Source organism: Eurosta solidaginis, chromosome 5 (assembly GCF_040869045.1).
Source record: "Eurosta solidaginis isolate ZX-2024a chromosome 5, ASM4086904v1, whole genome shotgun sequence".
NCBI classification, from domain to species: domain Eukaryota; kingdom Metazoa; phylum Arthropoda; class Insecta; order Diptera; family Tephritidae; genus Eurosta; species Eurosta solidaginis.
Genome location: NC_090323.1, coordinates 269,291,996 through 269,306,089, shown reverse-complemented (window position 1 = coordinate 269,306,089; position 14,094 = coordinate 269,291,996). Strand labels below are relative to the sequence as shown.

Below are 14,094 nucleotides of genomic sequence, written 5' to 3'. Positions count from 1 at the left end.
AATCTATAATTATTTCATTAGTAGCTAATCGAATGCCTAATGAAGTCAAAAGCACAATGCAACTCTGTTGGGAGCGTTCAGTTTCTTAGTTTTTGGTGTGTTCAGTGCTTAAAAATGTCATTTGTAAAGTAAATGTCATTGTGTGCATGGCGGAACGATACAAGGTGGCCACATCAAACAGCTGATTATAACCTTTTTATATTTGATTTGATACATCAACTTCCGGCGCAGTACGATTTTGACATTTGTCCATAGAATTTACAAAAACAAAGTACATGGAATTCTTATTTATGTATGTAGGTATGTCACCATGCTGCTACCTTGTATAGTTCCGCCATGATTGTCTGTCATATAGCATTATCATTTTATTCGCTTGACATTTCATCCTTCATACTAATCGAGCAGTTACTTCTGCGTGAAAGCAAAATATTTACGATTTCATTAGAAGGTGAAATGAGATCATTAAGTTTCTGTGTGAAAACAGTATTATTGAGATTCGAACCTGAAACACCTGCAGCCTTAAACGAGTGCTTAAAAGGTGCGCCAAACGTACTATAAATTTCATGTTATCTTATCTGCTTACTTATTTACTTAATTGGCGCTTAACCGTCTAAACGGTTATGGCCGTCCAACAAGGCGCGCCAGTCGCTCCTTCGCTCCGCCAACCGGCGCCAATTGGTCACACCAAGGGAGATTAAATCGTTTTCCACCTGGTCCTTGCAACGGAGTGGGGGTCGCCCTCTACCTCTGCTTCCATAGGCGGGTTCCGACAGAAACACTTTCTTGGCCGGAGCATCATCTTTCATTCGCATAACATGGCCTAGCCAGCGCAGCCGCTGCGTTTTAATTCGCTGGACAATGTTGACGTCTGCGTATAGCTCGTACAGCTCATCATTAAATCTTCTTCGGTACTCGCCATCGCCAACGCGTTGAGGTCCATAAATCTTTCGAAGAACTTTTCTCTCGAACACTCCCAAAGCCGCTTCATCTGCTGTTGTCATGGTCCATGCTTCTGCCCCATATAGCAGGACGGGTACGATAAGTGACTTGTAGAGTATGATTTTCGTTCGCCGAGAGAGGACTTTACTTTTCAATTGCCTACCTAGTCCAAAGTAGCATTTATTGGCAAGATTGATTCTTCGCTGGATTTCAGTATTGATGTTGTTGCTAATGTTGATGCTGGTTCCCAAATAAACGAAGTCTTTTACTATTTCGAAATTATGGCTGCCAGCAGTAGCGTGGTTGCCAAGGCGCATATGCGCTGACTCTTTGCTCGATGACAGCAGGTACTTCGTTTAGTCCTCATTCACCATCAAACCCATCTTTACCGCTTCTTTTTCCAGCTTGGAGTAAGCATAACTAACAGCGCGGGTGTTTAGGCCGATGATATCAATGTCATCAGCATATGCCAGTAATTGCACGCTTTTATAGTATATTGTTCCAGTGCGGTTAAGTTCTGCAGCTAGTATAATTTTCTCCAGCATCAAATTAAAGAAATTGCACGATAGGGGTCACCCTGTCTGAAACCTCGTTTAGTTTCGAACGGCTCGGAGAGGTCATTCCCAATGCTGACTGAGCTGATGGTGTTGCTAAACGTCATTTTGCACAGCCGTATAAGTTTTGCGGGGAAACCAAATTCAGACATAGCGGCATATAGGCAGCTCCTTTTCGTGCTGTCGAAGGCGGCTTTAAAGTCGACGAAGAGGTGATGTGTGTCGATTCTCTTTTCACGGGTTTTTTCCAAGATTTGGCGCATTGTGAAAATCTGGTCGATGGTAGATTTACCAGGTCTGAAGCCGCACTGATAAGGTCCAATCAGCCGGTTCACGGTGGGCTTCAATCTTTCGCACAATACACTTGAAAGGACCTTATATGCGATATTAGGAAGGCTGATTCCACGATAGTTGGTGCATTTGCAGTATCCCCCTTCTTGTGGACTGCGCAAAGAACACTTAGATTCCAACCGTCGGGCATGCTTTCGTCCGCCCATATTTTGCTAAGAAGCTGCTGCATGCGCCTTACCAACTCCTCGCCGCCGAACTTGAATAGCTCCGCACGCAATCCATCAGCGCCCACGGCCTTGTTGTTTTTCAATCTGGTTATTGCTATTCTAACTTCGTCATAATCGGGCGGGGGGACATATATTCCATCATCATCGATTGCGGGATCGGGTTCTTCATCTCTGCGCGGTGAATTGCTGCCTCCATTTAGGAGAGCAGAGAAGTGTTCCCTCCATAATCTAAGCACTCTCTGGACATCAGTTACAAGGTCGCCGTTTTCATTCCTACAGGAGTTTGCCCCGGTCTTAAAACCTTCCGTCTGTCGCCGTATTTTTTGGTAGAATTTTCGGGCGTTATTTCTGCTTTTTTCTTCCTGAAAAGGCGTCTCGCTTCCCTTTTCAACTCACGATAGCGTTCACACACTCCTCTTGTCGCGCTCGCTTTTAACGTAGCCCTGTAGGCAGCGTCTTTTCTTTCGGTTGCAACGCGGCATTCTTCATCATACCAGTTGTTTTTTCGTGGCCGCCGGTAACCAATTTTTTCCTCGGCGGCAGTATGAAGTGCTTTGGAGATATGCTCCCACTGCTCCTGTATTCCTTCAGGATGAGTTGTGCCCTCAGAGATCAGGTGTGAGAGTCGAGTTGCGAAATCATTGGCAGTCTGTTGTGATCGAAGCTTTTCGACGTCTAGTTTTCCTTGTGTTTTTTGTTCCACCACGAATCCGACGCCGAAACTGCGCTTATTCGCATGGCCACTCCAATATATGTCACAATTTTTGATCTTCTTTCTTCCTTGCTTCGTCCAACGCATTTCTTGGATGGCGGTGATGTCAGATTTTGCTTTGACGAGGACATCAACCAGCCGGGCATCTGCCCCAATCCCATTCAGGGAGCGAACGTTCCAGGTGCATGCCCTCAATTCATTGTCCTTCAAACGTTTGCCATGGTCGTCATCAATAGAGAGTGTATTTATCCGAGGCTTGTTGTTATATTTCATTGGAGTATGGTTTTACGTGGCGGGTCCCAAGCCCAGCGCACAACCCGCTCAGCGGGGGTGAAAATATTACTTGGCACGTTTATATAGCGAGCCGCTTGCTCCAAGACAGACGCCCGCTTGCAGCCGCACCTAGAGGTGTACAGACGCTGCCGATGAAATCTCCCCCGGCTAGCCCTTAAACCGATTATGTCAGAGTGGCCTAGCCAGGTTGTCGCCTTCTCACATTAGCTCACCGCTAAACGGGTGTTTAGCGGCTACCCAGAGGATACTTGGCCGCAAGCGACCGGCAGTAGTGAGCTGCTTGAACCGCATGCAAAAGAATCGCTCTGGCCATTCCCAGGTGAATGGCGGTCAGAAGCTTTCCCCACTTTCGTGGACTTCTACACACGGCCCCACCCTCCTATCTTATCTGCTACTTTGACCATATATACGAATTTGCAACGCCACAAGGCCATTTTCAACCCTCCATTTACCATTGATGTTTAGGCAGGATGCCTAACTTTTCCGCATCTGATTGCGATCCCCCCAATGCAACTCTGCAAATCGATACTCGATACTCAACTTAATTTATAACACATGCACGTGTATGTTTGCTTTTTGTCAGCACTCATGCATATGCATGTCGGGGTTGATGTGTGGGTGCCTTTCCCCTCCAAAACGGAGGATTTTGCGGGTCAACGGTTGTAGCTTGCTATACTACCGGCCTCTTGTATTCTAACAGCCAACCAGCTAACATCTGCCGCCAGCGATCTCCACTATTTTCAACAATATATTCAGGTAATATTGTCACCAGGTTATTTATATATTCACATAATAAATTACATCCATTATAACGAGAAATCTCGTCTACTTTCTTATTTCTCTATTTCCATACGCATATTCCCACTGAGATCGACCCGGTGCGCCCACCTCTTGCAAGGATCAGACGCGCCCCGGCCGAACATTTGGTCCTATCTCCCCGAGAAAGGAATTAAAGCACCTATTACAGTCCACAAATCACATAACAACAACAAAAGTCGAGAAGTTATTTGCATATCAACAACTATACCACAAAATTTGGATGGTTATATTAATTTTTTCACATCAGCGTCAAGACACTAAGTAGGCCAAAGCCAGCGGAAACCACTGCAGCACCACAAACTGTCACATCATCTCATCAGCACCATACAAATCACCAAAAAGTTCAAAGTAAGTGCAATATTTCTTGCCACATTTTTTTGGTTAAAATAATAAATAAAAGTGCACAAGGAAGAGGTGCACATAACCTCACATTCATATTAAAATCTCACGCCATACGGCTGTGGCAATTTTAATTTTTTTCAAGCACTTTAATTTTCACTAATTCAATCGACACAGTTTTTAACAACAGTTTTTTACAACAGTTTTCACTGAGTTTTTACACTTTTCGTCGAGTTGTTACATCAGCGCGCGCACTTATTTATGGCCCCCTTTATTTCCGTCAAAAACACTGTTGTTGTTTTCCCCTTCTCCCTGCTTTTCCGGTAGGAAATAGCTGCAGTGACAGAAAAAATAAACAAATTAAAAGTAAGAAATCAATTTTGCGTAATTTTAATAGTTGTTGGTTGGGTGATTCGCTCAGGTTTTCAAGGTTTATATCCCTTGGTTAATTCGCTCTCCACTTTTCAACCATGAACATGGACTCTTACATTAGATTAAAATAAAAAATAAATGTAAGGCGCGATAACCTCCGAAGAGATCTAAGGCCGAGCTTCTCTTCCATTTTGCGTCGTGCTCCTCTTGATTTTCCCTACAAATTGGCCGGACGGGACCTACATGTTTTATGCCGACTCCGAACGGCATCTGCAAAGCAGATGAGTTTTCACTGAGAGCTTTTCATGGCAGAAATACACCCGGAGTGCTTGCCAAACACTGCCGAGGGGCGACCCCGCTTAGAAAAATTTTCTTCTAATTGAAAAATCTTATTTCTAAAATTTTGATGTTGCTTTGCCCGGGAGTTGAACCCAGGGCATACGGTGTGATAGGCGGAGCACGCTACCATCACACCACGGTGGCCGCCGACATTAGATTGGCCGATCGAATAATCGAATGCGAAGCAGAAAGAGTTGGAAGCTAAATGGGAAAAAGCAGAGGCCGCCCTCGATGAGTTACTTAACTCTGACACGCTTGACGCAAAGAAAATTGCAGCGGTCAAGATCAAGCATAAAACGGCATATGCCGTATTCCTGCGATGCATGTCTAACATGGCTGAACTTCAATCGAAATTGAAGCAGGAAAAAGATGGTGAGCTTCGACCTGAGCGAGAACGCGCGCGCGAACATAGTATCCGCTTGCCAGCTTGCGATACTGAGGTATTCAAGGGCGACTACCTATCTTGGCCAACGTTTCGTGACCTGTTCACGGCCATCTACAAAAACAACAGTCGCCTAAGCCCGGTAGAAAACTTGTTCCACCTCAATCAAAAAACTCAAGGTGAGGCAAGAGACATCGTCAAGAAATGTCCCTTGACAAATGAAGGCTTCGAAACAGCCTGGAAAAACCTATGTGAGAGATACGAGAATAAGAGGATTCTAGTGAACTCACAACTACAAATTTTATTTAATCTAAAAAAGATAGACAGCGAGTGCGGCAGCTCAATCAAAAGCTTACAGCAAATGGCTGCCTGAATTGTTTATCCCCAGGACACACAGTGACGAGGTGCACCAGTTCGTACAACTGTTCCAAATGCCACTCTCGTCACCACACGCTCCTGCATGCGGACACACTTCAGCAACCGGCGGTGCGCAATCCTTTCAAAGATGCGGATAATACCCCATCAACTTCGGTACAGGCACGGAAAAGACAGGAATAGGGACAACCACCTTCCTCTACGAACCAGAATGTCAAAGCCTGCCATGCCAATTCCAGCACAGGCGTGCTATTAGGAACTGCTCGCGTACATATTCACCATAATGGTACCGACTTCTCCGCGCGGGCATTAATTGATTCTGGGTCTGAATGTTCCTTTATAACAGAAAGACTGAAACGCAGAATCAATTTGCCCGCGAGGAAAATGCATGCCCAAGTTTCAGGCATCACAAATGCAGTGTCAGCGCAGGTGAAAGAAGCGTCCAAAATCGAATTACGTTCACCAGTGGATCCCTGCTTTAGCCTGACTACACCCGTTCTCGTTCTAGCCAAACTCACTGGGAATCTTCCATCCTGCCATATCAACGCAATGACTATGCGGGACTTAGTTCTAGAGGTTCTACGTCAATGAAAACGTAGACCTCATACTTGGCGGAGACATATATCCCCACATTATAATGAGCGGTATAAAAAGGAATGTGCTAAACACACTCTAAGCCCAAGAGACAGTGTTCGGTTGGATACTAGCCGGTCGTATCGAATCACGGAATCCAACAAAGAGTATTATGTCTTTCTACAACGAGGTTGCGTTAGACAACCAACTCAAAGCTTTCTGGGAGGTAGAAAATGTACCCAAAAATAAAATATTAAATGAAGATGAAAGGTACTGCGAACAACTATTTAAAGAAACAACGAAACGTGATGAAGATGGAAGATACACCGTATCACTACCATTCAGGCAGGATTACGCTAATAACATTAATTTAGGACCGTCCCTGAAACGCGCATGTTCTCAATTCTTCGGGAATGAGGGCCGAATAATAAAAAACCCAGATTTAGGTAAAGAATATGCTCGAGTGTTGTCAGAATATGAAACGCTCGGACATATGAGAAAACTAAAAAAATATCCCATCCGAAGATTCGGATCTATACTTCCTGCCCCACCACGCCGTTATTAAAACAGAAAGTACCACTACAAAGGTACGGGTAGTATTTAATGCCTCGAGCCCTACGGCCAACGGTAATATTTTAAACGATATTCTCCTACCAGGCCCAGTTCTACAAGCCGATCTACCCAGCCTTACCTTACGATGGAGACTATACCGCTTCGTATTCAATAGCGACATCGAAAAGATATATCGACAAATTTGGGTGAACGAAAATCACACCAAATTTCAACGTATTGTGCATCGCACGTCCCCGAATGACCCTATTAGTCTTTACCAATTAAAGACGTTTACCTTCGGAGTGAATTGCGCTCCATATCTCGCGATAAGAACGCTCCTACAACTGGCAGACGACGTGTCAAACTCACACCCTACAGCGGCTAACATACTGCGAGAATACATGTATGTAGATGACGTGTTAGCGGGTGGACATACGATCACATCGACTATTAAAGCCAGAGATGAAATTCGTCAAGTCCTATACTCAGCGGGCTTTCCACTTCGCAAATGGACATCCAATTCAGAGGACATTCTAAGGGACATCCCCAAAGCAGACCTGCTCAGTGAAAACTTGCTGGCATTCGAAGATACCAGTTCAGTTAAAGCGTTAGGCATTCGATGGAATGCCCACTCCGATTTATTTTATTTTAAAGCAGGGATGCTGGACAACCCGGAAAACATTACGAAGAGAGCGATACTATCAGCAGTCGCCAAACTCTTCGATCCCTTAGGATGGCTGGCACCAATGGTCATTGTGGCCAAAATACTCATGCAGAGTATATGGTTAGAAGGCACCGCTTGGGACGAACCAGTATCGACCAGTACGCTGGAATGATGGAAAACCTTCACCGGCCAATACAATGAGATCGATAAAATCAGGATACCTAGATGGGTAAACTTTTCACCAGGAACCGACATCGAGATTCATGGATTTTGTGACGCATCCGAGAAGGCGTATGCAGCAGCCGTTTACGTGCGCGTGAAAACAGATGATGACATCTGCATAAATCTACTCCTTGCGAAAACTCGAGTAACCCCACGGAAAACTCTTTCGCTTCCACGTCTGGAACTTTGCGGAGGCGTGCTGTTAGCGGAAATCACCGAATCAATTTTCAGGAACCTGAAATTGGGACCAGTAAAAGCCCGCCTTTGGACGGATTCAACTATCGTCCTCGCATGGATAAGGAAACCGCCCTGTTCCTGGTCCACTTTCGTCGCACATCGGATCACAAAGATCATCGACATGGTCGGAACTAAGGATTGGTTCCACGTAAACTCCGAATCAAACCCAGCAGATTTAGGAAGTAGAGGATTTCCTGCGTCTGAGTTGGTCAACAATTCGTTGTGGTGGCAGGGACCTTCTTGGCTGCAAGAAGACAATTCCCACTGGCCAGCACAAGATACCGAATATAACACGTCAATTGAGGAAAAGCGGATAAAAGTTCATGCAGCGTCAGTAAATACAAGAAGCGGGCACAAACTCAACTCATGGGAATCCTTCCAAAGGAGCGCACCACCTTTGCTAGGGCCTTCACAAATACAGGGGTAGATTTCGCCGGACCATTTGATATAAAGTCCTACCGAGGGAGAGGGTGTAGGACCTCGAAGGGATATGTCTGCTTTTCGACGAAAGCTATTCATCTGGAAGCGACAAACGACCTTAGTACCGGGTCCTTCCTGGCTGCCTTCGCCAGATTTGTATCCAAGTTAAGGCCGGAATATAGAGTTCTAAGGCAATAAGCCATATCCCTTTATTTTTTTGTCAGTTTATTGCGGCTGCTGCGTAGAGTATCGCCCTATTACAAAATATTTTTCGAAAAAAAACGTCCTATTTCAGAATTGGGTTGAGGAACGCCGTATCTCAGAATGCTTTTCATTAACTCCTCTTATGCCAAAATGCATTGAACTTATGCTGAGATAGAAAGTTTTCGAAACAAACTTTGAGATAGTGTAGTTTTGTATAAAATTCTAACGTACGACATTCTTCAAACAATTTCTGAAAGACTGGCAAAACCAACATAACTTCATCAATCAACGAAATGTTTAGTATAAAATGAATTCTTTCATCAAAAACTTTTGGCACTTTCAAATTTATAAGCAGCAACCACTACACACTAATATTTACTCACCGTCATATTATTCCAAAGTCCCCTCGAGACTTGGTGGGCGCCTCGCGTTTTGCTGGTGATTCTGTTGCCGGTTAACATGTCAACCTTAAGTGCGCTCAATGATCACCATTCAACTGCTTTTCCATGACCATTGCCTGTTAGAATTTCTGGAGCCATGTATCACAGTACCTACAAGTAAAGACCAAGTTGATATCAATATCTGTTTGTATGTACATAAATACTCAAAAGACATATATTTACTTATATGTATATAGTTGCATAAGAAAATATATGCGTTAAAAAAACGATTTGCTGCTCTATCGAGCGCCTTAACGTATATCATATTGGCATTAGCAGCGCATGCATAATTTGATGGTAGTGTTTTTGCTACGTCTTTGGGACCTCGTATATTACAGAGCTTATTAATTTCAAACTCACCCGGTAAACCAAGACAATCCCATCCATTGTGCACAGCTGCACCAGGAAAAGCATGCGTTTTTCTTCATAACGAATATACACGGTTGTCCCAATCGCACCACTATTTCGCCACTTCCCAACTGATGACATGTATAACCTGAATCCCAATCATAATTAACGTAATCACCATTTAGTAGTGCATTACGAGTACGGCTCACACCGTCCACAACAATGGCGCTCATATCAGTGCGTGCCACATTTGATGTTGGCACTACAATGCCGTTAATAACTTTTTGTATTGCAGCAGTATACATAGCTTCCAAGCCAACCACATGAAATACCTTATTAACCGTTTTATGCGTGCCCACAAGTTTTATATAATGTACTGGACGCGCTGTAAAATACAAAAACTGCCACGAACGACAGTAATACTGGGTATAATCAATAACACGATCCGTAGAATTTGCTGAAACTTCTATAAAGTATGAGTATGAACGATTATCACGATCCCAAAGCAACAGCTTCTTCCATATTAGATATTCGATTAAAATGCAAAATTTGTATGTTTATTAGCGAGAACTTCATTTAATGTATCCTCATTAGCTTCCGATCGTGTTAAACTGCTAACATCAATCTCAGTATCTTTTAACATATCATCTGCCGTAGTCACCCCATACACCTTTTCTCCACAAAGGTAAGATTACTTGTTTCTAGATTATTGCGCTCAAATGTGTCGCATATATTTTCATAAATTGTTGCCGTAACACCTGCTTCCTTGACTCGTTCTCCTCCTCCTGTATCACAAATGGCTGCAGTTGAGGAAAAGCTTGAAGAACCTTGATCAATTGAAATATTGCTTAATTCACATAAATCAACGCAACTGCTAGAAATACCCCCGCAACCATTTCCAATATAGTCACGTAAGCGTCGTTCAGATGCCTCAGCTAATTGTTGTAAATTATATGCATCTAATAACCGATAAAGACTTGACTGACACAAAAGAATTGGCAAATTTTCATCGTACTTAAATATGTTTAACTTTTCAATGATTTCAATTGGCCGCATTGGAAATGTTGGAGTGTAAAGGTAAATCGATATTAACAATTCACTTTTTAAACAAATGCGACAACAGTTTTTCGCTTGCAAATTCATTGCTTAACCTTTTCACATGAAGGTCTCTTCGGGTTGCTGCTACCGGTGAAGTGCCAACCAGTGCGCAAGTAAAAAAATTGTGCAAGGAATGGGCTTCACGCGATGCACTGCCACAACATGTAGTGACTATGTTGAATAACATGCCCACCACATTACATCCAATGTCACAATTTGCATGCGCCATCACCGCACTGAATCATAACAGGCCATCTTGCTCAATTGTAATGTTTCATAATTAGAGATGGCAAGATTAATCGCAAAGATTGAAATAATCGATTAATTTTGAACAATTAATGATTTAATTGTATCGTAGACTTTCTTTCAATTAATTGCAATTTTAATCGATTAATTGACAAAATAATCGTTTTTACACACATGTTTTTATCTGTGCTTGGCAGCATTGTTTCTTTGTTTTTTCTTACATCACTAAGATTATTGTTCACTAACATTGCACAAAATGGCTCCTATCAAAAGTAAAACGTGGAAATATTTTATTAAAGAAAAAAACAACCTGGTTGTGTGTAATTTTTGTAAGAAAAAGTTAAAATTTTCCCAAAACACATCAAACATGTTCCAGCATTTAAAATTGAAACATGCAGCTGAAGTTGATAAGTTTAAGATAATATAGTTAATTTCCTTCAAAGAATGGGTGCGTAATGCATTATTTTATAGCATGATTCCAAAACAAACGAGGATGACAGTGCAACCATTGATGAAAATAGTGTGGATACTGTCTCGATATGACAAATGAATGCGAAGGTAGCACAGATGAAATGCCGAGTAGTGACGCCAGTCAGCCAAGTAGCCGGCCAAGTCAGTTGAGTAGCACCGCCAGTCAACCATTAATTTTAAAAGCATTTAAGTGCCAACATTCAAAGCTATTCCTCTGGAACAAAAAACAAGAAAATTACACATGGAATCATGCACATGATCGTCAAAGATAATTTGCCGTTTACCTTTGTCGAAGGTAGGTTTTGTGTTCATTAATTATTGTATTATTTTATTCTAAGAAATTTAACTTTTATTAAAGGTGCTGGCTTCTTAGACTTTATGAAGCAAAATTTCCCACTTTACAAAGTCCCAATAAGGAACACGATAAAGGCTGAAATTGATAAACTGTATGAAGAGGAAAAAAAATGTGTGTCATTGGTTTCAAATCTGCATTGTGTAACCCTGACCACTGATATATGGGCTAATATAGACACGAAAAGCTGTTGAGAATAACCGTTCATGGGTTGCTTGACAAAGACATTTAATGGAACAATTGGTGTGTATCAATTGAGTGAGTCCCATACAGCTTCTCATATATCTGAGATTTTGTCCGATGCAATGAAAAATGTTTCTACTGAGGAAGATAACGTTAAGGCTGTTGTCACAGACAATGCAAGAAATATTGTCAGTGCAATCTATGAAAAATTCGGAAAAAAGCGTCATATTCCATGTTTCGCCCATACACTGAATTTGGTTTGTTCGAATTCATTAGATATTTCTGCTGTACAAGGCATTATTTTAAAATGCAAAACAATTGTGAAATGGTTCAAGCGCAGCCAATGACGACATACGAAAAGTGCAAGCAACCGCTGGCGTACCAGAGGGTAAATTTTTGAAACTTTTACTAGATGTAAATACGCGCTGGAATTCAACGTATTATATGATAGAGCGATTCATCAAACTTAGCGCCTACGTCAGCCAAATTTTGTTAAATTACCCGGATTATCCGCCCATGATAACGTCAAGAGAAAGGATGAACTAATGGAAATATGTACAATTTTAAGACCTTTAGAGGCCATGACAGTGCAGATAAGTGGCGAACGACATGGAACTCTCCGCCAAATAATACCTATAGTTCATTGCGGTCATGAACAAATTTCGAAAATTCACCCATGTCAACCAGCAGCACAAAAACTGAAACAAGAAATTTTAAAGCAATTTGATAAAAGATTTGCGACCATAGAACAGTCTTTCCTCTTAGCTGCATCCACTATCTTGGATCCAAGATTTAAAAGGGTTAATTTTAAGGATCCGGTAGCTTTGGCGTCGGTATAAAGATACATTCGTGCTGAAATAACCGAAAAAGATGTCAATATGGAAACAGCAAGTGAGTTATCGGTGGAATCAGAACATGATTTTGACTTATGGGCTCCACGCAAAACTCTCGCGCACAAAAAAAAGAGAGCATGTGACGATGTGCAACCTCAAGACGAGCTCACTTTTTATTTAAACTCGAAAGTTTTGCCACTTAAATCAAACGTAGTAGATGCTTGGGATGACATGAAAACAGTTTATCCCAAGCTCTATGAAGTCTCTAAAAATTATTGCAACTTGATTGGAACATCAGTGCCTGCGGAACGGTTGTTTTCCAAGGCTGGATCCACCGCAACATTAAAAAGAAACCGACTAACAACTAAACGGCTGTCAAAAATATTATTATTTCTACAAACTTGGCTAAATAAAAAATAAAAGAATTTTTTCAAGTAAATTGTTTTTAATTATTTTAATGCATTGTCGTAGCTTTTTGAAACAGAGGTCTCAATTGTTTTACCAATATATTTTATAAATCAGCAATTAATCGATTAATTCTTATTAATTGCAATCAATTACTTTACTTTTGCAATTAATCATATGAATAATTAATCGATTATTTTTATTTTTTTGCCATCTCTATTCATAATTTAAAAATTTATCTAATGCCCAGCCTGTCTTCTCTGCTGTCGCGTCAACATTACGCACCGTTGGTCCGGCTATATCAATATTGATTAGTTTACTAACTTCATCTGGATAGCAAGCGGAATACATGAAAGTTAATGCGTCACCCAAGGGATTTCCCATGAGAATTGGTTTTTCCCAACCATAACGGCGTACCAGGCGTCGTATAAGGCAAATACCATCCCAAAAGATAAAATATTGCATACCCTTTGGATAGTGGGTGGACTTGCCATGACCGGGTAAATCAATGCAGAATATTGGAATGTGTGCAGGTAAAAGCGGACATAGGCGATCAAAAGTGCCGGCGTTATTTTGCCAACCGTGAAGAGCGATTACTGGTTGACGATTTTGTAGACCCCACCATTTGCCAGCTACAATACCCCAAGGTACCTCTAAAGAGATTTCTTTCCAGGAATCTTCTTCTCTGCAGACACCATTATTAATTGTTTTTGTTGTTGTGGCCACCGCTTTACCATTCGTTGTTGTTGCATTCGATATAGCAGCAAGTTTACTACTGCTACTGGCACTTGAATCCATTTATGTACGTGTTTAAATATTTCTCGGGATGGCCACAATTCCAAGGATGGCACCGACGCACAGGAACTAGCTCTTGGTGGTTATTCGAAAGTTTTATTATTTGCGAAACACAAATTAGTTCCCCAGACAAGTAATCTAGTAGTGGATGCAACAAAAAAAAAAAAAAAAAATTCGACTTCGGGTGCCAAAAAATGAGTCTCTACTCAACACTTCCTCTAATGATTCCTTGGATAATGCTCGAAAAGACTCAGGTTGTAAAGCATCTGTAGCCGGCGATATTTTTAAAGAAGTAGTTATCTGAAATGAAACAAAAGAAAAGGCAATTGAAAAAATTTTACAGAATTATAAAAAAAGGGAACGAAACACAAAACCAATAATTCCCTGGATCACGCCAACCGCCTGCAT

The 14,094-nt window shown here is 41.8% G+C and overlaps 1 protein-coding gene and 1 pseudogene across 2 annotated transcripts; one reads left to right on the top strand and one right to left on the bottom strand.

Annotated features, from left to right (window-relative positions):
* Window positions 1-8,914: 8,914 nt before the first annotated feature.
* Window positions 8,915-13,758, bottom strand: LOC137251828 (probable serine hydrolase). 2 transcript variants are annotated; one of them, XM_067786711.1, is made up of 3 exons: window positions 13,177-13,758; window positions 9,316-10,130; window positions 8,915-9,066 (listed from the first exon to the last, which is right to left on the bottom strand). In XM_067786711.1, the coding sequence occupies exons 1-2, from the start codon at window positions 13,687-13,689 to the stop codon at window positions 10,005-10,007; spliced, it is 639 nt and encodes a 212-aa protein (XP_067642812.1). In that variant the 5' UTR covers window positions 13,690-13,758; the 3' UTR covers window positions 8,915-9,066; window positions 9,316-10,004. The 2 variants fall into 2 exon arrangements, with proteins under 2 accessions (XP_067642812.1, XP_067642813.1); XM_067786712.1 differs by lacking the exons at window positions 8,915-9,066; window positions 9,316-10,130 and adding an exon at window positions 10,526-10,656.
* Window positions 11,187-12,000, top strand: LOC137253024 (zinc finger BED domain-containing protein 6-like; annotated as a pseudogene).
* Window positions 13,759-14,094: the final 336 nt, after the last annotated feature.

Bases quoted from the DNA above. Each gene is read 5' to 3' on its own strand.
- LOC137251828 (XM_067786711.1), bottom strand. From the start codon at position 13,689: ATGGATTCAAGTGCCAGTAGCAGTAGTAAACTTGCTGCTATATCGAAT. The intron at 10,131-13,176 runs GTGCGTAATGTT...CAATTGATCAAG, and splicing joins TTGATATAGCCGGACCAACG to GTTCTTCAAGCTTTTCCTCA.